At 44.0% G+C, this 25,655-nt stretch overlaps 1 protein-coding gene across 15 annotated transcripts in view; it reads right to left on the reverse strand.

Moving 5' to 3' along the window:
• Positions 1 to 25,655, reverse strand: part of PCM1 (pericentriolar material 1) — an 869,560-nt gene that overhangs the window by 542,708 nt on the left and 301,197 nt on the right. For all 15 annotated transcript variants that reach the window (XM_033944006.1, XM_033944000.1, XM_033944047.1 and 12 more), the window contains one exon: positions 23,175 to 23,329. In XM_033944006.1, coding sequence (XP_033799897.1) covers positions 23,175 to 23,329 — 155 coding nt within the window. The remainder of the gene's footprint in view (positions 1 to 23,174; positions 23,330 to 25,655) is intronic.

Here is a 25,655-nt window from a genome sequence, read left to right on the forward strand (position 1 = left end):
CGCCGGACCAATCAGCAAGCAAGGCTTTCATCTGTGTAGTGCTGAGCTCACTGCTCAGCATGGCTATTTCCCGCCGCGACGCCGGACTTGTAAGATGCACGCCTGAAAAAGAAATCATCCTGGCCGGGGTCGGTGTCATGCTCCGGAGATCTACAGCCTTCCTATCTCCCTCTCCCTTCTACCTGCTTCCGGCCACATCCCCTGCTCCGCGGCTCTCTTCGGCAACTCAGCAGCAGCGATCGACACAAGCTTCTGACGTCGGGGCCTACCCTCTGCGAGTCCCGCTTGTTTCAACTTCCTTTTTCCACAAAGGCGGGACTCGTAGAGGGAAGGCCTCGATGTATGTAGCTTGTCTTGATCACCGCTGCTGACGAGTTGCTGAAGAGAGCCGCGGAGCAGGGGGGTGTTGCCAGGTGCAGGTAGAAGGGAGAGGGCCAGATGCAGGACTCGTGGGTGAGGGAGCAGAAGAGAGAGAGAAAGGATAGAGATACAGAGGGGACATGAAAGGGTAAATAAGGCATCCCCCCAAAAATAAGCCCTAGAGCATATTTTGGCCTTCCAAAAAAAATAAGACAGTGTCTTACCATTGGGGAAACACGGTATGTGCAGCCAACTTGAAAATTTGAAGGTGGACAAAGCAATGGGACTGGACGGGATCCATCCCAGGATACAGAGGGAGTTCAGAGAGGTTATGCGGGTCATATTAAAGATTTGTTCAACAAATCTCTGGAGACAGGATTGGAGAAGAGCGGATGTGGTCCCTATTCACAAAAGTGGTTGCAGAGATGAAGAGGGGAAACTACAGGCTAGTAAGCCTCACTTCAGTTATTGGAAAAATAATGGAAGTGTTGCTGAAAGAAAAGATAGTGAAATTCCTAGAATCTAATGGGTTACAGGATCCAAGGCAACATGGTTTTACTAAAGGTAAATTGTGCCAAATAAACCTGATTTAAGTTTTTGATTGGGTGACTAGAGAATTGGATCAAGGTCAAACGCTAGATTTAATTTACTTAGATTTTAGCAAAGCCTTTGACATGATTTCTCATAGGAGGCTCTTGAACAAACTTGATGGGCTAAAGATAGGACCCAAAGTGGTGAACTGTATTAGAAACTGGGTGATGGACAGACACCAGAGAGTGGTGGTTAATAGACGTTGCTCAGAGGAAGGAAAGATGAGTAGTGGAGTCCCTCAGGGGTCGTTGCTGAGGCCGATCCTGTTCAATATGTTTGTGAATGACATTGCTGAAGAGTTAGAAGGAAAGGTTTGCCTTTTTGCAGATGATACCAAGATGACACCGAGGAGAGAGTCTAAAACATGAAAAAGAATCTGCAAAAGTTAAAGGAATGGTCTAATATCTGGCAACTAAAATTCAATGCAAAGAAATGCATTAGGGGATTAATAATCAGAAGGAACCATATATGCTGGGAGGTGAGAGGCTGATATGCATGGATGGGGAGAGGGACCTTGGGGTGAAAGTAACATAGTAGATGAAGGCAGATAAAGACCCGAATGGTCCATCTAGTCTGCCCAACCTGAAGCCCTCCCCAGCCCATCCTCAACCAAACGGCCATATACAGACAGAGACCATGCAAGTCTGCCCAGTATTGGCCTTATTTCTTCAATATTTACTATTATTTTCTGATTCTAGATCCTCTGTGTTCATCCCACGCTTTTTTGAATTCTGTCACCGTTTTCCTCTCCACAACCTCTCTCGGGAGCGCATTCCAGGCATCTACCACCCTCTCCGTAAAGTAAAATTTCCTTACATTGCTCTTGAGTCTACCACCTCTCAACCTTAAATTATGTCCTCTGGTTTTACCATTTTCCTTTCTCTAGAAAAGATTTTATTCTACATTAATACCCTTCAAGTACTTGAACGTCTGAATCATATCTTCCCTGTCCCTCCTTTCCTCTAGGGTATACATATTCAGGGCTTCCAGTCTCTCCTCAAAGATCTAAAGGCAAAAAAAAAATCCAACAGTGTGACAAGGTAGTGGTTGTTGCCAGAAGGATTCTTGGCTGTATAGAGAGAGATGTAATCAGTAGAAGAAAGAAGGTGTTGATGCCCCTGTACAGGTCGGTGAGGCTCCACGGAGTATTGTGTTCAATTTTGGAGACCATTTCTGGCAAAGGACATAAGACAACTTGAAGCTATCCAGAGGAAGGCGATGAAAATGGTAGGAGGTTTGCACCAAAAGACATATGAAGAGAAACTGGAAGCACTAAATATGTACACCCTAGAGGAAAAGAGGGATAGGGGAGATACGATTCAGACATTCAAATACTTGAAAAGTATTAACAAAGAACAAAATCTTTTCCAGAGAAAGGAAAATGGTAAAACCAGGACACATGATTTGAGGTTGAGGGGTGGTAGACTCAAGAGTATTAAAAGGAAATTCTTCTTTACGGAGAGGATTGTTGATATCTGGAATGTGTTCCCAAGGGAGGTGGTAGAGAGGAAAATGGTGACAGAGTTCAAAAAAGGGTGGGATGATCACAGAGGATCTAGAATCAGAAAATAATGATATATATTGAAGAACTAAGGCCAGTACTGGGCAGACTTGTACAGTCTGTTTTCGTATATGACCATTTGGTTAAGGATGGGCTAGGGAAGGTTTTGACGGCTGGGATGGTTTAAATGGGCTGGAGTGAGCTTTGACGGAGATTTCAGTAGATGTAACCTAAGCACAGTACCAGGCAGAGCTTTGGGTTTCTGGCCCAGAAATAGCTAGGAAAAGGTCGATTTAAATTAAATCAGTAATTTAAAGGGAAGGTAAGGTTGGATAGACTGTTTGGGTCTTTAACAGCCCTCATTTACTATGGTACTCTAACTTTGTAGAAAGGTGTAACTCAAATCTTCCAACTCCTCCCCTTCAGCACTGGAGAACAGCTCCCCCTTCTTCAGTTAGTGCTAACACAATCAAATACAGTGACACAGAAGAAAGGAGGAGGAGCATCGGGAACTTCCTCGGAAGCAAACAATATTCTGTTCTGCTCTGTAACTTATGACAAAAGAACAACGATTAACAATTAACAAATTAAGTACATGAATAGCTAGGAAACAACCTGCTAAGTGCAACTAGGAGGACCCATAAAACCCCCCAAAGGATAAAGGAAATAGATGCCCTCATGCTCCAGTAGTTTTGTCTCTGCTTAATCTTAAAGACAGAAGTAGTCCCATTACGTACACTGGCAACATCTGAGGCAGAAATCAGGTGAATCAAAAGTCTGCATAGGGTGAGCTGTACAGAATCTTGTGTCTTATAACAGAAAGAAGATTAATGAGGTAAGAACCTAATCTCCATTCTGTTGCAAAGACATAGGATTCTGTACTGTAGCTGACATACCAAAGCAGTAACTACTAGAGAGGGACAGATGAGCCTGCCCACACTACTGAAAACCCAAAAGTAGCATCCTCTTGAGCCGTCACATCCATACCTTGCAAATTTCATCAGGAGAAACAGCCCGGGACTCTGCCCAGGAAGCAGCCATGACTCTAGTCGAATGAGCTGTGATGGAGATAGGCAGCTATTTTCCACAGGCAGTGTAAGAAGAAAAAATTGCCATAGAAATCCATTTACCAAACAAAGCATTGGAAGTTGGCTTGCCCCGTCTTGATCGACTGGTCAGCACAAAAAGGTGGTCAGAGAGGCGATAATCATTAGTCCTCTCCAAGTAGTGGAGTAGGACTCTGTACACATCCATCCTCCGCAAAATCCTGTCCTGTTTCACCAAACCAGTGGTGTGAAATGCAGATAAGTAAATTTCTTGACTGATGTGGAAGGCAGAAACAACCTTTAGCAGAAATGAAGGTGTCAGCATTACATTACTGTGTGTTGGCAGGACTCGGATTTTATATTAAACAAATCTGACCCTAGTAACATTAGTGCAGCTAGACCAGGGATCTCAAAAGTCCCTCCTTGAGGGCCGCAATCCAGTTGGGTTTTCAGGATTTCCCCAATGAATATGCATTGAAAGCAGTGCATGCACATAGATCTCATGCATATTCATTGGGAAAATCCTGAAAATCCGACTGGATTGCGGCCCTCAAAGAGGGACATTGAGACCCCTGAGCTAGACTGAATGGTCAGGTACTATTCAGTCTAACAAAAGACATTAGAATACCACTAAATGACGCCTAAAATATTAGTAGTTTGGGATTAACAAAGTATCCTTAGCAAAGTATTGGGGAGTATCCTACATAGTCCTGGAATTTCAACAGATGTGTTTAAGAAAGATGCTTAAGGAAATCAGACAAAGAGCGGCTCCAGCTACCTGTTCTTAATAACTGGTGTTTATTGTAAATTGAGAGCCATTGCTTCAAACAGATACCAAATTATAACAGAACAATCTCAAACCTATAAATACAGACTAAAACCTTCCACCCCCCCCTTTCTCTTTGCCTCCTCTCTTCGGCCCCTACACACCTCCACAGACATACAGGACAATCATTCATACAAACTGTCTTTTCTCTCTAATTCACCAAAAGCAAAAGGAGTTTTGTAGCATATATCTCTAAGAATTCTATCTTTGCAATATTAAGCTTATTTCTATTCAAAATATACTATTTGTGCAACTACCTAGCTGCTGTATCTTAATTCCACTTCTCACTGCCTCTTTGAGGGTTGAACCCAGGACCCTCCAAAATACACTAGACTATATAGAAAATATAAAAGATTACAGAAAGGTCCATCTGAAGAGAAATACCAAACTCTATAAACCTGAGGAACGGTTCTCTCCAGGAGAGAATCTGTAACTCTGAGATACGCCTCGCTGAGACTATGACAACCAAAAATATGAGATCCATGAGGGACACATCTGGCAGGGGCTCAAATGGGAGCCTGAAATCCTTCAGAACGTTAAGATTCCAAGATGGAAACAGCCTAAGCAGGAGGGGGGGGTGAGGGGAGAATGCGATTTGAGTGCCCCCCCCCCCCAGCAAAAGCCGAGTGATGTCTGGGTGAGAGCAAGCCCTAAAGTATGAGAACACACCTACTTCTACCTGGGGAGGCACTCAAATTCTGTACAAAAAGGCAACATAAGAGAAAACTACACAATTTCAGCATAAAAGCAGAAAGAAAGAAAAAATAGCAAAACTTAAGCAAACCCAGAAAAATAAAAACAAAAGAAAATTGGAAAAGTGGCTCCAGATGATTTATTGACCACTTGCTCTCTGACCGAGTCCATTTGCTCTGAAGATGGTGACCACAGCAGTGGGCTTTCCAGCTGTTCAGGCTGTGATGATCACTCATGAGTTGATGCTGAGAGGCCTGTTGTGTCGAAGAGGGCTCCCAATTATTCCAAGCACTGAGTAAGCTGTAGCTGATTTCTTTGAAAGTTATCTATCCAACCAAGTTTCTGGAGGAGATCCACTACCTGCTGTACCGCATGCTCATCTTCCTGATGAGAAGAAACCTGCATGATTGGCTTATCTGGGCAAGTATGCACCTGTATGCCCATCCTGTGGAGGTGAGCCACTAATACCACCATCACCTTGGTAAAGGTGTGGGGTGCCATGATCAATCCAAAAGGGAGCGCCACAAGCTGGAAATGTCGCTGGAGGACATGGAATCAATTTTTTGGTGATCCAGAATCTTGGGAATGTGAAGATACACCCATATTAAATCCAGCGAGTCTAGGAATTCTCCCAGAGACACCGATGCAATGACTGAATGGACCATTTCCATGTGTAAGTGGGGAACTTAGAGCCTCTTTCACAGACTTGAGGTCTAGGATAGGCCTCCAATCTTCTGTGCCTTTTTAGGAACTATGAAGTATACGGAATATCTGCCAGAGCCTGATTCTGTTTTAAGGACCGATATGTCCAAGAGATGACATACCATTACTTGGACTCTTTCTGGGCAACCTGCTAAGGAATCATCAAACAGATCTGGAGGAAGGCAAGGAAACTATTTTGTGCTCCTCCCGAATAATGCCCAGAACCCAACAATCTGATGAGATCTGTTCCAATTCCCTCCAAAAAGCTGACAAAATGATGGGATCTCCAAGGACAACGAAAATTCCCTCTGCTGCCCCCAGTGGGATGGCGATCTGCCATGCTGGCCATAAGTTTATCCAAACTTTTGCCAAATAGCATCTGCCCCTTAAAGGGTAATGTGCTAAGAGTGGCTTTGGAAGCTGAATTGCCCACCCACTGCATGATCCAGAGCATTCGGCGGGCAGAAACACAGTAAGCCGAAACTTTGCTCATGACTATAATGGTGTCAAAGAACTTCAGCCACATAATCCAAAGAACTTCAGCCACATAATCCACTCTTTCCAGGATCATATGGGGACAGGTGTCCCCCAGCTCCAAAGGATTATTCTGCAATTTGATAGGCCCATGCCACGAAGAAGGCAAGGCAGCTGCTGCCATTTTGATACCCAAAAGCCAGCACTTCAAACTGTCTTAACAACTACATTCACCTTACGATCCTTTGTGTCTTTCAGTATTACTCCTCCCTCACTAGGAAGGAAGGTGCACTTAGTCACTTGCACTACTACACCTGTGGGAAGTCCAGAGCCATAGGATAAAGCCTAAACATAGCTTTGGCCACCTTCAGAGAGCCTTCAGGTGACTCCCATTAGTCAGTGACTAAGGAGGTGATGTCCAAATGAGCCCAAAAAAAGGTAGTCTGTGTACTAGTGCTGCACATAACGGAACACAGAGGTGGAGGGTTGCTGGGAATCCAGCTTCATCACACTGAGGGTATTAGAAATGGCATGTGAAATGGAAGCCAATTTGGACAGACAGCGCATTGAGGAATCATCACCGTGAACAGCAGCCACCAGCGCCTCCGGTCCCCGAAAGGGACCCCAAATCATCCAGTCCTCCCAGTTCTGTTCCAAATGGTCACTGACACTAGGAGCCAACGTGGGAAGTAAATCCCATGTATCAGAGCTGGTGCGCTCACACACAGTGCGGCACTTTCTAGGTCCGTTAAAAAGGCTTTCCACAAGAGACTGACAAAATCTGAGAATTCTTGGACCAGAGATCCAAAGGACCCCTGCAAAACCCCCGAGCGAAGAGTTAGTGCCTTTTCCGCTTCCACGCGCTTGTGTTATCAGTTCTTTATCTGTGGTCTATGTTAAAAAGCAGCTGTCCCAGCACAGATCCCTGGGGAACCCCATTATTTACCCTTCTCCATTAAGAATATTGACCATTTAAACCTACTCTGTTTTTTTATCTTTCAACCAGTTCTTTATCCATAATAGGACATTACCTCCAATACCATGACTTTCTAATTTCCTCAGAAGTCTTTCATAAGGTACTTTGTCCAACACCTTTTGAAAATCCAAATACACAATATCAGCTGACTCACCTTTATCTACATGTTCATTCACCTCTTCAAAGAAATGCAATAGGCAAGATTTCCCTTGACTACATCCATGTTGGCTTTCTCTCATAAACCCATGCTTATTTATATGTCCTGTCATTTTGTTCTTTATAATAGTCTCTACCATTTTTGCCCGTGCGGCAGACTATAATTTCCCAGTTTACCTCTGGAACCCTTATTGAAAGAGAAAGTCACGTAAGAGTTGTAATTAAGTATTCTAGCTAAACTAAAGGTAAGCAAAGCGATAGGGCCAGATGGTTTACATCCAAGGGTACTGAAGGAACTTAGGGAAGTTTTGGTGCCTCCGCTGGCTGACCTTTTCAATGCTTTTCTAGAGTCGGCAGTGGAACTGGAGGAATGGAGAGGGGCAGATGTAGTCCCTCTCCATAAAAGAGAAGGAAGGAAGAAATAGGGAACTAAAGGCCAATATGTCTGACTTATGTGGTAAATAAATGAGTGGAAATACTTTTAAAAAACATAGAACAGTGACTTTTCTGGAATCCAGTTGATTACAGGACCGAGGCAACATGGATTCACTAGAGGTAGGACTTGTCAGACAAATCTGATCAATTTCTTTAACTGGGTGACTAAAGATTTGGATAGTGGGAGTGTGCTAGATGTATTTAGATTTTAGCAAAGCCTTTAACAATGTGTTCCACACAGGTTATCTAATAAATAAATTTAGTGCCCTTGGTATGGGCCCCAAAGTGACAGACTGTTTGTTTGTAAATCTTTATTCATTTTTATCTCTTACAAGTGTACAATAATCAATCAAAATAATTTTTACAAATCACTTGACAATCTTACTTATAATCATTAAAGTATAAAAGAATCCCTTCCCACCAACCCCACCCAATAACACTAAATCAATTATCAAATATCATATTACCCAATCCCACCCCTCTATATCTTATATAATAACAAGGTGTTTAAGGTGTCTGATCATTAGAATATGTAATCAATGGCCCCCAAATCTTTTTAAAATTATGATAATTTCCTTGCTGTATAGCAAGCACCCTCTCCATTTTATAAATATGACAAACTGAATTCCCCCAAAAGGTATAATTAAGTTTAGTATAATCCTTCCAATTTCCAGTAATATGTTGAATGGCAACCCCCATCAGTATTAATAAAAATTTATTATTATTTGCTGAAATTGGACTCTTAAATTTCATAGATGTACCAAATAGCACAGTTACTTACCGTAACAGGTGTTATCCAGGGACAACAGGCATATATTCTTGACTGATGGGTGACGGCACCGACGGAGCCCCGGTACGGACAATTTTAGAGTGATTGCACTCTAAGAACTTGGAAAGTTCTAGCAGGCCGCACCGCGCACGCGCGAGTGCCTTCCCGCCTGAAGGAGGCGCGCGGTCCCCAGTTAGGATAAGCCAGCTAAGAAGCCAACCCGGGGAGGTGGGTGGGACGCAAGAATATCTGCCTGCTGTCCCTGGATAACACCTGTTACGGTAAGTAACTGTGCTTTATCCCAGGACAAGCAGGCAGCATATTCTTGACTGATGGGTGACCTCCAAGCTAACAAAAAGAGGGATGGTGGGAAGGTTGGCCATTAGGAAAACAAATTTTGCAAAACAGATTGGCCGAAGTGACCATCCCATCTGGAGAATGCGTCCAGACAATAGTGAGATGTGAAAGTATGAACTGAGGACCAAGTGGCAGCCTTGCAGATTTCCTCAATAGGAGTGGAACGGAGGAAAGCTACAGATGCTGCCATAGCTCTAACTCTATGGGCCGTGACAGAACCTTCCAGAGTCAGTCCGGTCTGAGCATAGCAGAAAGAAATGCACGCTGCGAGCCAATTGGACAGCGTACGTTTAGAAACAGGATGTCCCAATTTATTCGGATCAAAGGACAGAAAGAGTTGAGGGAATGATATGTGGGGCTTAGTACGGTCTAAATAGTAAGCTAAAGCCCGCTTACAGTCCAAAGTATGCAAAGCCTGTTCTCCAGAGTGAGAATGAGATTTCGGAAAGAAGACAGGCAGAACAATGGATTGGTTGAGATGGAATTCAGAGACAACCTTAGGGAGAAACTTTGGATGTGTACGCAGAACCACCTTGGTCATGATGAAAGACGGTAAAGGGTGGGTCTGCTACTAGTGCATGGAGCTCATTGACCCTCCTGGCAGAGGTGAGAGCAATCAGGAAGAGAACCTTCCAAGTGAGAAATTTGAAAGAAGCCATGGCCAAAGGTTCAAACGGAGGTTTCATTAAGGCTGAAAGAACCACGTTAAGATCCCAGATCACAGGAGGAGGTTTAAGAGGTGGTTTCACATTGAAAAGTCCTCGCATGAATCTGGAAACCAAGGGATGAGCTGAAAGGAGTTTCCCATGGACTGGCTCATGAAAAGCAGCAATAGCACTGAGGTGGACTCTGATGGAAGTAGACTTGAGACCAGAATCAGACAAAGAAAGAAGGTAATCCAACACGGTCTCCACAGCAAGGGACGTAGGATTATGATGATGAAGACGACACCAGGAAGAAAACCGTGTCCACTTCTGATGGTAACATTGCAGAGTGGCCGGTTTCCTGGAGGCATCCAGAACAGAACGAATGGGCAGAGATAAAAGAGTATCATTCGAAGTCAGCCCGAGAGATACCAGGCTGTCAGGTGCAGAGACTGGAGGTTGGGATGCAGAAGGGCCTCCTGACGTTGTGTAAGCAGAGAAGGAAATTGTGGAAGTAGAATAGGTTCCCTGGAACTGAGTTGAAGTAGAAGGGAGAACCAATGTTGCATGGGCCACCGTGGCGCAATCAGAATCATGGTGGCCTGTTCCCTCTGGAGCTTGAACAAGGTCCGGAGCATGAGAGGCAGAGGAGGGAAAGCATACAGGAAGAGATTGGACCAATCCAGGAGAAATGCATCCGCTGCCAGACGGTGAGGAGAGTAGAGTCTGGAGCAGAAGTGGGGCAGCTGATGATTGTGAGGAGCTGCAAAGAGGTCTATCTGAGGAGTGCCCCACTGAGCGAAGATGGACTGCAGAGTGAGAGGATCGAGTGTCCACTCGTGAGGCTGGAGAATTCTGCTGAGCTTGTCCGCTAAGGAATTCTGTTCTCCCTGAATGTAGATAGCTTTCAGGAATAGGTGGTGATCTGTGGCCCAAGCCCAAATCTTCTGGGCTTCCTGGCACAAGAGGCGAGAGCCCGTCCCACCCTGCTTGTTGATGTAGTACATCGCAACTTGATTGTCTGTGCACAGTAGAAGGACCTGAGGAAAGAGAAGTTGCTGGAAGGCTTTGAGGGTATAAAACATCGCTCTGAGTTCCAGGAAGTTGATGTGATGTTTCATTTCCTGGGCTGTCCAAAGTCCTTGAGTTTGGAATTCGTGCAAATGAGCTCCCCAGGCATAAGGGGAGGCGTCGGTGGTGATGACAAGTTGATGAGGAGGTAGGGACCCTCAACAACCAGAGGGCATCCGCTGAAAATCAGAGGAGGGAAATTTCATAGCGACTCCAGGAAGTACTTTTTCACCGAGAGAGTGGTGGAACGTTGGAATGGACTCCCACTGCAGGTGATTGAGGCCAGCAGCGTGACTGATTTTAAGAAGAAATGGGATACTCATGTGGGATCTCTAAGGGAGTGAACTCTGGGGGGAGGCAAATTGCAATGGGCAGACTTGGTGGGCTATAGCCCTTTTCTGCCGTCATTTTCTATGTTTCTATGTTTCTAGATGGAACAAAAGACCTCTGGAGAGATTTGAGGATATCAACCACCATTGTAGAGATTGACGAAGAGAGGATGTCACAGATATGTGTCGTGAGCAAGGATCCGTCGCTTGGGACCACTGGGTCGCTAGGGTCCATTGAGGAGTGCGTAGGTGGAGACGTGCGAAGGGTGTGACATGAACTGTGGAGGCCATGTGACCCAAGAGTATCATCATTTGCTTGGCAGAGATGGAGCGTTGATGAAGCACCTGCTAACATAGAGATTGGAGAGTGTGAAGACGGTTGGACGGTAGAAAAGCTCTCATGAGGACTGTGTCCAGCACCGGTCCAATGAATTGAAGTCTCTGAGTGGGGATAATATGAGATTTGGGTAGATTGATCTCGAACCCCAGAAGTTGTAGAAACATGATGGTCTGGTTGGTGGCCTGGAGTACTATCTGAGAAGAATTGGCCTTTATCAACCAATCGTCCAGGTAAGGAAACACCTGGAGGTGGTGGGAACGTAGAAAGGCGGCCACCACAATCAGACATTTGGTGAACACTCTTGGAGAGGAGACAAGACCGAAGGGTAGCACCTTGTATTGGTAATGACAATGGTTGATCATGAAGCGGAGGTACTGTCTGGAGGCCAGATTGACCGGTATGTGAGTGTATGCTTCTTTGATATCTAGGGAACATAGCCAGTCACCTTGATTGAGAAGAGGATAAAGAGTAGCTAGAGAAAGCATCTTGAATTTCTCTTTTACCAAGCATTTGTTGAGATCGCGAAGATCTAAAATGGGTCTGAGATCTCCTGTCTTTTTGGGAACTAGAAAGTAACGGGAGTAAAATCCCTGCCCCTTTTGATCTAGAGGAACTTCCTCTATGGCGTTCAGAGAAAGGAGGGATTGAACCTCTTGAAGAAGGAGGGAAGACTGAGGAGTGTTCAAAGCAGACTCTCTTGGCAGACTTTGTGCAGGAAGAGTCTGGAAATTGAGAGAGTAGCCGTGGTGGATGATGTTGAGGACCCACTGATCCGAGGTGATGATTTCCCAACGGCTTATGAAATGAGTAAGGCGTCCTCCTATGGGCTGCTGAAGATGGGCAGAAGGAGGGAGACTGGCTATGTTCTGGAGAACCAAGTCAAAAGGGTTGAGTTGATTTCTGTGAAGGGGGAGGTTTCACCTGCTGTTGCTGCTGTGCTGGTCTAGCAGCTTGCCTCTGTTGTTGCCTCTGATGCCTGGGTTGTTGCTGGGTCTGAGGTAAAGGACGAGCCACAAATCTACGTTGATAGCCGATTGTTGGCGAAAAGGCCTAGTAGGTGGGGTCTTCTTCTTTGTCTTAAGGAGAGTGTCCCATCGAGTCTCATGAGCTGAGAGTTTCTGAGTAGTGGAGTCCATGGATTCTCCAAACAGCTCATCCCCCAAACAAGGTGCATTGGCCAGTCGGTCTTGATGATTGACATCGAGTTCTGAAACTCTGAGCCAGGCCAACATGATTTTCTAACAATGAATTAAAGTGATAGACTGGTCAGGAACTGGTTGAGTATAGTGGTCAATGGAGATCACTCTGAGAAAAGATGTTACCAATGGTATGCCTCAAGGTTCGGTTCTTGGGCCTGTTCTTTTTAATATTTTTATAAGCGATATTGCTGAAAGACTATTAAGATTTACCTCTCTGTGGATGACAACAAAATCTACAATACAGTACTCCTGGTGGCGTGGAAAACATGAAGAAGCTTTGAGGAATGGTCTGAAATTTGGCAGCTAAGATTTAATACTATGAAATTCAAGGCTATGCATTTGGGCTGCAGAATGCAGATACCCGAGGGAATGGTACAGTTTAGGGAGTGAAGACCATGAACTTGCACAGTTGTAAGAGTGATGAAGAAGTTTGGCGAAAGGCGGATTTTTTACGGTCAGGGAGATATTTCTCAAAAGATGACAAAGTCTGAATGAGATGCTTAAGGTAAAAAGAAAAATGGAAAGCATAGTTCCCTGATCTATTTGCTAGCATCGCATTTTGATACAACCTCTTGCCAAACTTATCCATGGCCTTACCTTCTCTGCCAGGAGGGACAGAAGCGTATACACTAGCCCCCGTGGATTTCTTTAAAGTAGATTCCACCAGTAAAGACTCATGGGGGAGTTGCGGCTTGTCAAAGCCTGGAATAGGTATGACCTTATATAAGGAGTCCAGTTTGCGGGGAGCTCCTGGGATGGTCAAGGGTGTCTCTAGATTTTTGTAAAATGTCTCTCTTAATATGTCATGGAGAAGTAGTTTGAGAAATTCCCTTGGAGGCTGGTCAAAATCCAGAGCATCAAGAAATGCCTTGGATTTTTTGGATTCAGCCTCCAAGGGAATAGAGAGAGATTCACACATCTCTTTGAGAAAAGAGGTAAAAGAAGTTGCATCAGGTTTAGAGGATGGATCTAAAACAGAAGGATCCTCTTCCCCTGATGAACACTCTCCCTCTGAGAGAAGAGGGTCCTCCAAATCGCCCCACAGATCAGGGTCCCTTACTTGAAAACTGCGGTCCCGGGATTCCGGTGTGGAGGGTTCTAGGTGTCGAGTTTTATGCATCGACTTCCCAGACCTCTGTGAAACGGTACCTGGAGATGTTATAGGCTGTGTCGGCGCCGAGGTTTGAACAGCCTGGTGTAAGGATCTCGGTTCCGGCGCTAAGACCGGCATAGATACCGAGGAAGTGGTATGCATCGGTACCGACAAGGTGGATGCCGACAAAGGAGGCTGCTCCACTGTCGGTACCGGAGGCTCAGACCGGACCAGGACTGGAAGATTAGGTGTTAGAAGAGCAGGTAACAGCTGCTGTAGTTGTTCTTTAAGCTGTACTTGCAGGACGGCGGCAATGCGCTCGTCCAGTGAAGGCACAGGTACCGCTTTTTTCTTCTGCGGTACCTTGGGTGCTGCTCTACACTCCGAAGAGGAGCCCGATGTCGAGGGGCTTACCTCAATCGGAGCGGAGCGCTTCCGCGGGCGGCTCGAGGTCGGCAGGATTGGGCTCGCTGCCACTGAGACCGGAGGGCGCTCCAGCGGGGAAGGCTTCTTAGCCGGCTTACCTGAAGGGTGCGACGCCGGCGCGGTGTCGACGAGGCAGGTGCCGATTGCGTCGGGGTCGAAGTGGGGACCGGTGCCGCCGAATCCGACATCTCGGTACCAAACAATAATCGCTGTTGGATTTGTCGAATTTTTAAAGTTCTCTTTTTAAGAGTGGCACAGCGGGTGCAGGTAGACACTCGATGGTCAGGACCAAGACACTGTAGACACCAGTTGTGCGGGTCTGTGAGTGAAATTGGTCGAGCGCACCGCTGGCACTTCTTAAACCCGGGTTGAGGGGGCATGAATGTAAAAACGGCTTCAGCCAAATCAAAGGCCGAGGCCTCGATGGTGGCAACAGGCCCCTCTGGGGCGAAACCGAAAAACAAAGAAAATAAAATGAGGGAAACAATATTTCCCAACGAGTTTACGCGAGCGGGAAGGCGAAAGTAGAAAAAAGTTTTCAACAGCCGTTGAAACGTGCATCTTCTTAGCTCCGCGGAAACTAAGAAACTGGGGACCGCGCGCCTCCGTCGGGCGGGAAGGCACTCGCGCGTGCACGGTGCGGCCTGCTAGAACTTTCCAAGTTCTTAGAGTGCAATCACTCTAAAATTGTCCGTACCGGGGCTCCGTCGGTGCCGTCACCCATCAGTCAAGAATATGCTGCCTGCTTGTCCTGGGATAAAATATAGTATCATATGAAAGGACAACATGATTTTCTAACAATGAATTAAAGTGATAGACTGGTCAGGAACTGGTTGAGTATAGTGGTCAATGGAGATCACTCTGAGAAAAGATGTTACCAATGGTATGCCTCAAGGTTCGGTTCTTGGGCCTGTTCTTTTTAATATTTTTATAAGCGATATTGCTGAAAGACTATTAAGATTTACCTCTCTGTGGATGACAACAAAATCTACAATACAGTACTCCTGGTGGCGTGGAAAACATGAAGAAGCTTTGAGGAATGGTCTGAAATTTGGCAGCTAAGATTTAATACTATGAAATTCAAGGCTATGCATTTGGGCTGCAGAATGCAGATACCCGAGGATGATTTTTAGCTGCCCAAATAGGTTAAAAGACGGCGAAAGCTAGAAGGATGCTAGGGTGCATAGTGAGAGGAATAACCAGTAGGAAAAAGGAGAGGAATAACCAGTAGGAAAAAGGAAAGGAATAACCAGTAGGAAAAAGGAGGCATTGATACTCCTGTATAAGACTCTGAGACATCATTGACAATATTGTGTACAAAGCTTCAAAAAGATAAACAGGATAGAGTTGGGCAAGAGGAAGGCAACTAAAATGGTTGAATGGCCAATTGAGGCTTTGCACTGATCATTACAATTTTATGAAATTGGGCCTATCTTGTTCAATATTTTTATAAACGATCTGGAAGAGGAAACAACTTGCAATATAATAAAGTTTGCAGACGATACAAAACTATGTCGTGCGGTTGACTCTCAAAGGGACTGCGAGGAACTCCAGGAGGATCTAAACAAGCTAGAAGCGTGGGTAACAAAGTGGCAGATGAATTTTAACATAAACAAATGCAAGGTGATGCATCTAGGGAAAAAGAACATGAGTATAAGATGTTGGGGGCGACATTAGCAAATTGCGAACAAGAAAGGGATTTGGGGGTACTGATTGACAAAACCCTAAAGCCTTCGGCTTAATGCGCGGCAGCGGCGAAGAAAGCAAATAGGATGTTGGGCATGATTAAGAAGGGGATCACGAGTAGATCGGAAGATGTAATAATGCCACTTTATAGAGCAATGGTCAGACCGCAATTGGAATACTGTGTACAACACTGGTCTCCATACCTCAAGAAAGATATAACTCTGCTGGAGAGGGTACAGAGGCGAGCCACGAAACTTGTCAAGGGATTGGAGAATTTGAGCTACAAAGAACGCCTTAGGAAATTGGGACTATTTACCCTCGAACAGAGAAGACTGAGAGGAGATTTAATAGAGACTTTTAAAATAATAAAAGGATTTGATAAAATAGACCAAGAAGCAGCATTACTAACTTTTTCGGATGTGACACGGACAAGAGGTCATAGACTGAAACTGAGTGGCAGCAGGTTCAGGACGGATATCAGGAAGTACTTTTTCACACAGCGCGTGGTGGGAATTTGGAATGCTCTCCCGGAGGATGTTGTGACAGAGATTACTGTTCTGGGATTCAAGCGCAAGTTGGATGCACACCTTCTTGCAAATCATATTGAGGCCTACGGTATATCTGGGTCTCCATTCGGCAGTACCTAAAGGGGCCGCCGCGTGTGCGGATCACCGGACTGGATGAACCTCGGTCTGATCCGGTGAAGGCTTATGTTCTTATGATAAAAACTAAGCTGTTTGTAGATGCTTATTTGTGAACTACTTCCTTAGAAGCTGCTTTGGTTTTCTCTACAATACTGTATTATCTATATAACACTGAAATTTTTTTAGTTTGCACTTTATAATAATAATAATAATAACTTTATTCTTCTATACCGCCATAGTCAGATGACTTCTAGACGGTTCACATCGAAGAGGGCTGGACAATCAGCGAGTTACAGAATACAAGAAGTGATGGTACAACTTATTACACAAGAAATGGATAAGAGGAAAATATGAATCTCAAGTATGCAATATGGATCTCAAGTATGCAACCCAGGGAATAAAGTTGGGCAATCAGCGAATTACAGAATGCAAAAAGTGAGGAACATGTTACTCAAGAAATAGACAGAAAGAAAATATAAATTTACAAGTTTAGTGAGGCTTCAATTTAGGAGATAAATCTGTCAAACAGTACAGTTTTAATTACTCTCTGAAAGGATTGCTGTTTGCATGCTTGAAACATGAAAGACCTGTCCAGAAAGGATTTGAATTTGCAGCCAGTGATCCTTGGGTATGTAAATATGTTATTGTTTCTGATTGACCGTGTGGGGTTGTGTAGAACGAAGTGTGGTAGAAGATAGGAAGGCGCTAGACCCCAGACCTAATTGAAACAAATACAGGTGAACTTGAACATTATTCGCACCTCCACTGGCAATCAGTGTAACTTTCTGTAGTAGGGGCTAATGTGGTTGTTTTTCTTCAATCCGAAGATCAAGCAAACTGCTGTGTTTTGTACTATTCTTAATTTTCATACTTGTAAGAAGTGTATGGAGCAATTGTATTAGGACCATGTGTAATTATTAATTGTAAGATCTATTGTTTTATAGAAACCACCGAGATTCCAGGCGGTACATAATTTTTTTTAAATAAATAAATCAAAAGACCTACAGGGAAAGACAAAGATCTCAATATGTATACTTTGGAGGAAAGGCGGGAGAGGGGACATATGATAGACGTTTAAATACCTATGGGGCATAAACACACATGAGGCAAGTCTCTTTCAACTGAAAGGAAATGCCAGAATGAAAGTGCAAATAATGAGGTTAAGAGGCAATAGGGTCAGGAGTAATCTAAGGAAATATATTTTTTCTATGGAGTAGTCTCCCAGAAGATGAGGCAGAGACACAAGACTGTCTGAAATCAAGAAAGTATGGGACTGGCATGCGGGATCTCTTAGGGAGGGGAGGAGATAGTGGACGAGATGAGGAGATAGTGGATGTTGCAGATGGGCAGACTGGATGGGCCATTTGGTCTTTATCTGCTGTCATGTTTCTATGTATCAACAATCTTGTCAATATCTGAAGGACCATATTCATTAGTATATGCCAAGGAGGTCCCTCCATTGTGAGATTGCATGTTAGCTGGTAATTCTGATAATTCAGGAAGTATACCTTAAAAGTATTCTCAGACGAAGTTATTCTGTGGCAGGTCCAGAAACCTGAATATGTTGCCAACAGGACTTTGAAGTCAATAAAATCTGAGCTAATTTAAAACTGGTCTTATAGTGACATTTGTTCGAGACAGATGATGTAAGAGATTTATGACAAAAACTCTCCATTGTCCTATTTATTAAATGTCTTATTATGAAGAATATATTTTTGTACAAGGCTTTGGAATAAAGCAGTCCATACATTTTTAATAAATGAAATAAAAGTTGCACTTTTTTCATATTCTACCCACTGAAGTGTTGGAAAGGTACTTGATAAACTACGAAGATAACACTGGTCAACAAGCATTTTGCTACTGGAGTTCTGTCACCTGTACCTTAACAAGGGCCACATGCACTAAATCTGAAAACAGTTTTCGTCTATCACATCCTGTTTTTAAATTATGCATCAGTTTCTGTTTATATCATTTTAGTCAATAATGCTACTGTGAAGCATTGGTATTTTACTGTTTCTGTAACACAATATTGCACTTTAGGACAGCTCATCGATCACATATACCAGTAATGTCAAAGTTTATACTAAAAAGTGATTGTGCTGCTTTTTCTACCTGTTTGTTCCATATAGGGTACTGATTGAGTATTGGGCAATTTTACGTGCCCATTTCCTGAGGTGAGTGTAAAGACAAGACCTTTCACCACCCCATAGGAACTGGAACAAGACCTTTTACTGCCTTGTGGGAGCGGGGTAAAAAAAATTGCACCCATATCAGACTCAGCATCTTCTCCCTAGCTCCTCTTGCGCCTATTTTACCTGCCAAGGGGGACATAGATAAGAAAAAATGACATGGCTGAGGTGGTAAATGCAGGAGCCCCTGGTATGATCCCTGCTTTTCAGGTCGACTAGCCTGGGGATGCTATTTTACCTTTAGGAGCCAGCTATGCCATGATGAAGACAGAAGGAACCCAAAACCAAAGCCTGAGACCAATGTGATTTGAAGAATAAAATTACCAGACAACAAAAAGTAGAAAAAAAATTAAATTTATTTTATTTTTTGTGATTAGAATATTTCAGATTTGAAATATGTATCCTGTTAGAGCTGGAACTAGACATAACTGGGGACCGCAAAGCCCAGGCTGTGCTTTTTTTAGCTTCCAGCTGGCTTAGGACTCTCTTTCTCTGACCAGGGGGCAGTTGCACTAGTTGCTCTCCCCTAACACTATTCCTGCCATGTGTGACTGAAGTATCCTGTTAGCTTGATTTTTCTATGTAGCATTCTGTAGTAATTTGGTTTGTTCAGTTTTCACAATAGTGGAGGGGATTTTTATGAAAGGGAGGGGAGACAGGTATTTTGTTGATCCTTGCTCTATATTATTTGTGTTTATAAAATGACAATTATACAGAATATTGTCTCTTTTTATACTTTAATAAAATAAATTCAGTATAAAAATCATAACTATTTGAGGCTTGTGCGGATGGGATTTGACAGTTTGCAAGGTGGGGACGGTGCAGGGACGGGGACCCAGCTCGTAGGGACGGGGCAAGGACGGTGATAAATTTTTTCCCCGTCTATTCTCTATTTCCAAACACTGAGTTGTGGCCATCGAGGCACAATGAGAATCATGATGGCTTGAACTTGAAGTCTGAGTAGGTATTGGAGGAATGCATACACAAACTTGTCCCACCACTAGAGAAGAAAGAGTCCAATTCTAGATAACTAGGAGTCTCAAGTCTAGAACATTAGAGCTTCTATGAACTCCAAGGCTGAATTAGTTAGAGATGTGATTTCTAGCAGTTGACTGAAAATCCCAGGAGCTCTAATAGATGGCATATGGAGCTGATGGCATGCTGAGTTTGTTGTAATGAGGAAGACTTGATAAGCCAGTCATCTAAATAAGGACATATTTGAAAACCTAAGGAGAGGAGGATTGCAGTTACTACCATCAAGCATTTCGTGAACACTTGGTGTAGATGTAGATCATAGGGTAAGACTCTGTACTAGAAATAGAATGAACCAACTGGAAAGTGAAGATATTTCCTGTGGGCAAGAAGATGGGAATGTGACTGTATGCTTCTTTGAGGTCTAGGAAGCAGAGCCAATCTATCTTCCCTAATAATGGTAAGAGTTCTCAGAAACCATGTGAAACTTCTCTTTCATTAAGTATCAGGTGAGAGCACGGAGATCTAGAGTTGGGTGGAGACCTCTGGCCTTTTTTGGTACCAGGAAATATTTGGAATAGAATTCTTGGTCCTTCTCCTGCAGAAGAACTTTGCACTGAGCTGAAAAAGTATCAAAAGCCCTTGAAGAGGTTTTCTGGATGTTGTTAGAATAAGAGAATTTTGGAGAATGGTTGGGTGTGTTGAAGGAAGTTGAGAGAGCACACCCTATCAGATGACTCTGGCTACCTACTAGTCAGTGGTAATGAGAACCTAACAGCGTTAGTAAAGCAGGAGAATATCCCCAATTACAAAATGATGGCTAACGGAGACATCAACAATGCTCTCTAAGAAGTGAAAAAGAGGACTGCTGCTTAACTGGAGATTACACTGTCAATTTGTGCTTTTTTGTTGCTTAGTACATATATGGTTGATATCTATGCTAAGAGGAGTAGTAAAAGGATCGTCGCGATGGGTTGGCAATTTATCATCTGCTTAACGTGACAAGGCTAAGCTTGATGCTGCTGCCTCTCCCGGCTGCGCCAAACAGCACGTAGCACAAGGATGCTCTTAAAGTGTTAGGTTTGTGCAATCCTGACAGGAATTCACATTAGGAGAGCCCACGGACTCCATCCCAAAAGGTTTTGAGGCAAAAACTGCAGTTTTGAAGAATCAGGGAGCTTTAGAAAAAAAGATTGCTAAAAATCCAAGATGGCAGCCGCTAAGAAATTCGCACCAAAAACACAATATTTTTCACATTAAACGAAGTGTAAAAATTGCGATTTTAGGATTTTTCAGGTGGGGGAACACATGCAGAAACCTTTAAACTTTGATTTTCAAACCACCGAGTCAACTCACAGGCTGTGGCAGCCTCTATTCACTGTAACCTGTGCTGAGAATGTGCTGCAGCCTGCCTCAGTTCTCTTACAGTAGCTAGGATCAGACAATCACTGCCTCATGCTGGGAATGCCTCTTCAATGCTGATCTTCGGCTGACAGTCAGACCCTATGCCTGACTGCACCTCAACCCCGTGTGGACCAATGGACACTCAGGAACAAGCAGAGGTGAAAAAATGCAGGTGGCACCCTGTGAGACACCACTGAGTCTCCTAGGGATGCCCAACAGCCTGCGCTTGAACCTTTCTTTGGCAGAAGAAGAAAGGTAGGGACAGCCCTGAGTTCCTGTGAAGCAAATGCAGGCTGGCTGACAGGTACCACCAAGGTTTGGCTGTCAGCTGCAGACCAAACTCTGTGTGATCTCAATGCAGAAAGAACTCAATCACTCCGAGCATAAGAAACCTGAAAAAAGGGATGAAAACACACTGAATAAAATAATAAAATGGAGAGAACAGAACAAATACACTCCTGCTGGCATGAAGGGAAAAACTGTAGGTGGAGCCAAGGAGCCCAATGAAGTACAGCAGAGGCACAGAGAAAAAAATCTGGAGTGTATTCTTTCTGCAGAAGGCATGCAGCCATAGGGACACAACCCATCTGTCTAGAACAGTGGTCTCAAACTCAAACCCTTTGCGGGGCCACATTTTGGATTTGTTAGTACTTGGAGGCCCGCAGAAAAAATAGTTAATGTCTTATTAAAGAAATGACAATTTTGCATGAGGTAAAACTCTTTATAGTTTATAAAACTTTCCTTTAACAGTTAAAAGGAAAGATATATAAACTATAAAGAGTTTTACCTCATGCAAAATTGTCATTTCTTTAATAAGACATTAACTATTTTTTCTGTGGCCCTCCAAGTACTCTATTTTTTCTGCAGCCCTCACATTTAAAGTTTAATATCTTTTGTCTCTCAAAACTGGCACATTTCAATCACTATATTGAAAATAAAATCATTTTCCCTACCTTTGTTGTCTGGTGACTTTATTTTTCTGTGCTTTCAATTATGTTTCCAGGGCCTTCTTGTCCTTTGACTGTTTTTCTCTCCGTCTTCACTTTCTGCCTTGCATCCATCTTTGGCATTAACTTAATGTTCAATTTTTCTGCTTTCTTTTCAAAATCTACGTTTCCATGTCTTACCTTCCCTTCCTATCTCTCTCTTCTTCCGTCCTATTTCCATGGTCTGGCATCTCTTTCCTTCCTTTCTCTCCCTCCTTCCTTCCTTTCCCTTAGTCTAGCATCTGTCTCCTTCCCTTCCCCCATGCCCTGGCATCTCCCCCTCCCCCTCCATGGTCTGATATCTCCTTTCCTTCCCTCCCTCCCATGAACTTGGCTTCTTCTCTTGTTCCTATCCTCTCCCTTCTCCTTCCTTCCCTTCCCTCTCTTTCCCCAATTGGGTACAGCAGCAACAGAAGCAGCATTTCCCTTCCCCCTTTCCTGTGCAAGAGAGGCATTTCTCTTCCCCTTTCCCTCCCTCTCCCTTCCCTTGTACATCAGTAGCAGAATTTTCCTAGGGTCCCCCTTTCCTATGTAGCAGAAGCATTTCTTTCCCCTCCCCTTCCATTCTCTTCCTTGTGGAGCAGCAACGTGTCTGGCCGGCTCATTCCGTTCAAAGCCGCGGGTGGCGGCTCCTTGTGAGATCCGCGCCTGAATCCTCTCTGATGTTGTGACGTCAGAGAGGCTTCCGCTGCAGGAGTGGATAGCGCAAGGAGCCGCCAACCCGCAGCTTTGAACAGAATGAGCCGGCCAGACCCTCCAAAAGGAAGGGAAAGGGGAAGAGAAATGCTGTTGATCGCGTCCAGACCGCGGGCCACAAATAACACCTGGAGAGCCACATGCGGCCCTTGGGCCGCATGTTTGAGACTGCTAGTCTAGAATGTCTCACCTATTACACTGGAAAATAAATTAGCCCTAAAAGGTTTCACAACTTAGTTGTTGATTCTTATTTCCACAAATCTTTAAACAAAAATCCTTCAGGAATAAAATATTATCCATTTCGGTCTTTATTGGGACTTGTATACTGTCTTTTTGTAGTTTTACAACCACAAAGCAGTTTACATACAGGTACTTCAAGCATTTTCCTTACTTGTCCCAGTGGACTCACAATCTCTCTAATGTACCTGGGGCAGTAGAGGATTAAGTGACTTGCCCAAGGTCACAGGGAGCAGCGTTGGGTTTCTAATATAATCTAATCTTCAGTTTATATACCGGGTCATCTCCCGAAGGAGCTTGACTCAGTTCACAAGTAATTTAGATCAGAATATATAACAGAATAGAAACCTAAATCACTCCACTTTAGCATACCTAAGTTTGAAGGCAAATTTAGAGTCCTTAGATTAGTAGCTGCTTTGTTGTTTATTTCACAACTGGTATTAAGCAGATGGCCATCTTGATTGTTAGTTCCACACTGCGCATTCGCATTGATATTCATTTCAACCCAGTTACCAATCTGTGGATTTCTGAGGGGGGGGGGCAAGAGAGAAAAAATAACATAAAAACAAAACATAGAAACATACCCAAAGCTTTTGACAATCCAACATGTTCACTTACGCAGCAGTTTCTATGGAGGGGGCTTATCTCATCCCCAGCTGGCCAAACAATGTGAAAAAAAAAAGATGCAAGCAATAGCTATAGACATTATGTAGATGAAACTGATGACATTGCAACAATCAGCATAGCATTAACACTCAATATATACTTAAAGCAAATGAAACTAGATCTTGTTCCAGTTAAGATAAAACATACTGCTGATAGTTTCAAACCAGGCTACAGGACCAGAATGTGTCACTGCAACAATTAATGCCTGTCTGCTGGTTTTGGAATTGAAAATAAGATTGTTAAAAAAAAGAAACAACCCCCCCGTCCCCCAATCAAAGCAGATTACTTGTGCCTTTAAAACTTACAAATCACTGTCAGATACTAGATAAAGGCAGTCCCCCAGGTTAAGAACATCCGACTTACATTGGATTTGTAATTATGAACTGGGGTCCTGCTTTTCACTTCTTGTTCCGACAAACCCCTCTTCCTCTTTCCTGTCCCAACTCGACCCTCTTCCTTACTTCTGTGTCCCAATGCGCCTCTTGTCATCCTTCCCTCCCTCTGTTCTGTCCCAAATTTGTGCCTCCCTCCCTTCCGCTGGCGTTTACTTCCTCTGGCCAGCTCCCTCTTCCCAGCCGCAGTTCTCTTCATAAAGCCGCAAGCAGTGGCTCCTGCATGCAGCCTGTAGCTGGCCTGGAAGCTTTCCCTCTGACATCAGAGGGAAGGGTTCCAGGGCAGCCACAGGTTGTGTGAAAGAACCACGACCACGGCTTTGTGAATTGAAGTGCAGCTGGGAGGAAGGAGCCAGTTAGAACTGCAGTGAGTACCAAGGGGGGGGGGGGGGGGGGGCGGAGAAGGAGCCATCCGCCATGGATGCATTCAGAATCGTAAACTTCTTCCAGCAGTGGCAGCATTCACAATTAATTGCTCTGCAGATATCAGGCCTTCATTTCTGCCAGGTCCTGCCAAGAGAGAGGGGATGGGAGAGGAATGCTGCACCCAATTGGGGAAAGAGAGGGAGGGAGGGAAAACAAAGGCCAGGGAAGGGTGAGGAAAGAAAGATGCCAGACCATGAGGGAGGTAAAGGAAGAAAGGAAAGGAGATACCAGACCAGTGGGAGGGAGAGATGCCAGGGCATGGGGGGAGGGAGAAATGGAAGGGGAGAGATGCCAGGGCATGGGGGGAGTGAAGGGAAGGTGTAGAGGCACAAGGGAGCAGTGGAGGAGAGAAAAGGCCAGGTGCTGGTGAAGAGGCATAAGGGAGCAGTGGAGAAGAAGAAAGGCCTAGTCTGGAGGCACACAAATGCAGAGGAGGAAAAAGTCTAGGATAAGTGAAATCTCCTATATTTTCTTTCTATTTAATCTACATTACTTTGAGGACTGTTTCTTTAATGTTTAATGTGTTTATAAACTGTGTACTGTACAGAAGAACAAATACATACAGATTCAACAAGAATGGTTTCAAAAACAGAACTCGTTCTTAACCCGAGTACTGCCTGTATTTACAGGGTCTTCATTACATCTATTTTCACTATTTTATATTTCTAACACTATTAGATGTACACAAAAAGTCTGGGGACCGTTAACAGATTTTTGTAATGAATGATTAACTTTTCCCATGATAAGATATTTGATTAGAGGGGAAAAGGGGTGGGATTTTATTTCTGATTATTACATAATATATCAATATTTGAATGAATTCACAATAAAGATGATTTTATGTATTATTGAATTGGGAGGGAGGGAAGGATGGGGGATTATTATATTCAATAAGAATGATATAAATTTAGATTTCTTACATAATATTTGAACATTATAGAATACTAATTTCCTAATGAAATGTTAAATTTGATGCTAATATGTGAGTTAATCAAGTGTGTATCTTTAAGTTTTATATGAGCGTGGCCTGACTACCGCGGAGCCAACACGTATGGCATAGCTGCTCCTCTACATCCACACTAAAACCGAGCTCAAACAGTGCTTTTTTCGCATTAATTTTGCGATTTTCGCCGAGATCTTGTTGCTAGGATCCCCCATGTCGCCTCCAAAGCCGGCGAAAAACGAGACCGCTGCACCCGCGCCACTCGGAGGGAAACGGCTGAAACCGGATCCGAGCACGCCGGAGAAAATGGCGCCGAAGACGGACGAGGCCTCACTAGACCTGCTCCTGAAGGAAGTGAGATCGATCAGGGGCATAATCCAGGAGCAGGTTGAAGAAACCAAACTAATAAGGGGAGAAATAGAGGCA

The sequence above is a fragment of the Geotrypetes seraphini genome, chromosome 1 (genome assembly GCF_902459505.1).
Source record: "Geotrypetes seraphini chromosome 1, aGeoSer1.1, whole genome shotgun sequence".
Classification (NCBI taxonomy): Eukaryota; Metazoa; Chordata; class Amphibia; order Gymnophiona; family Dermophiidae; genus Geotrypetes; species Geotrypetes seraphini.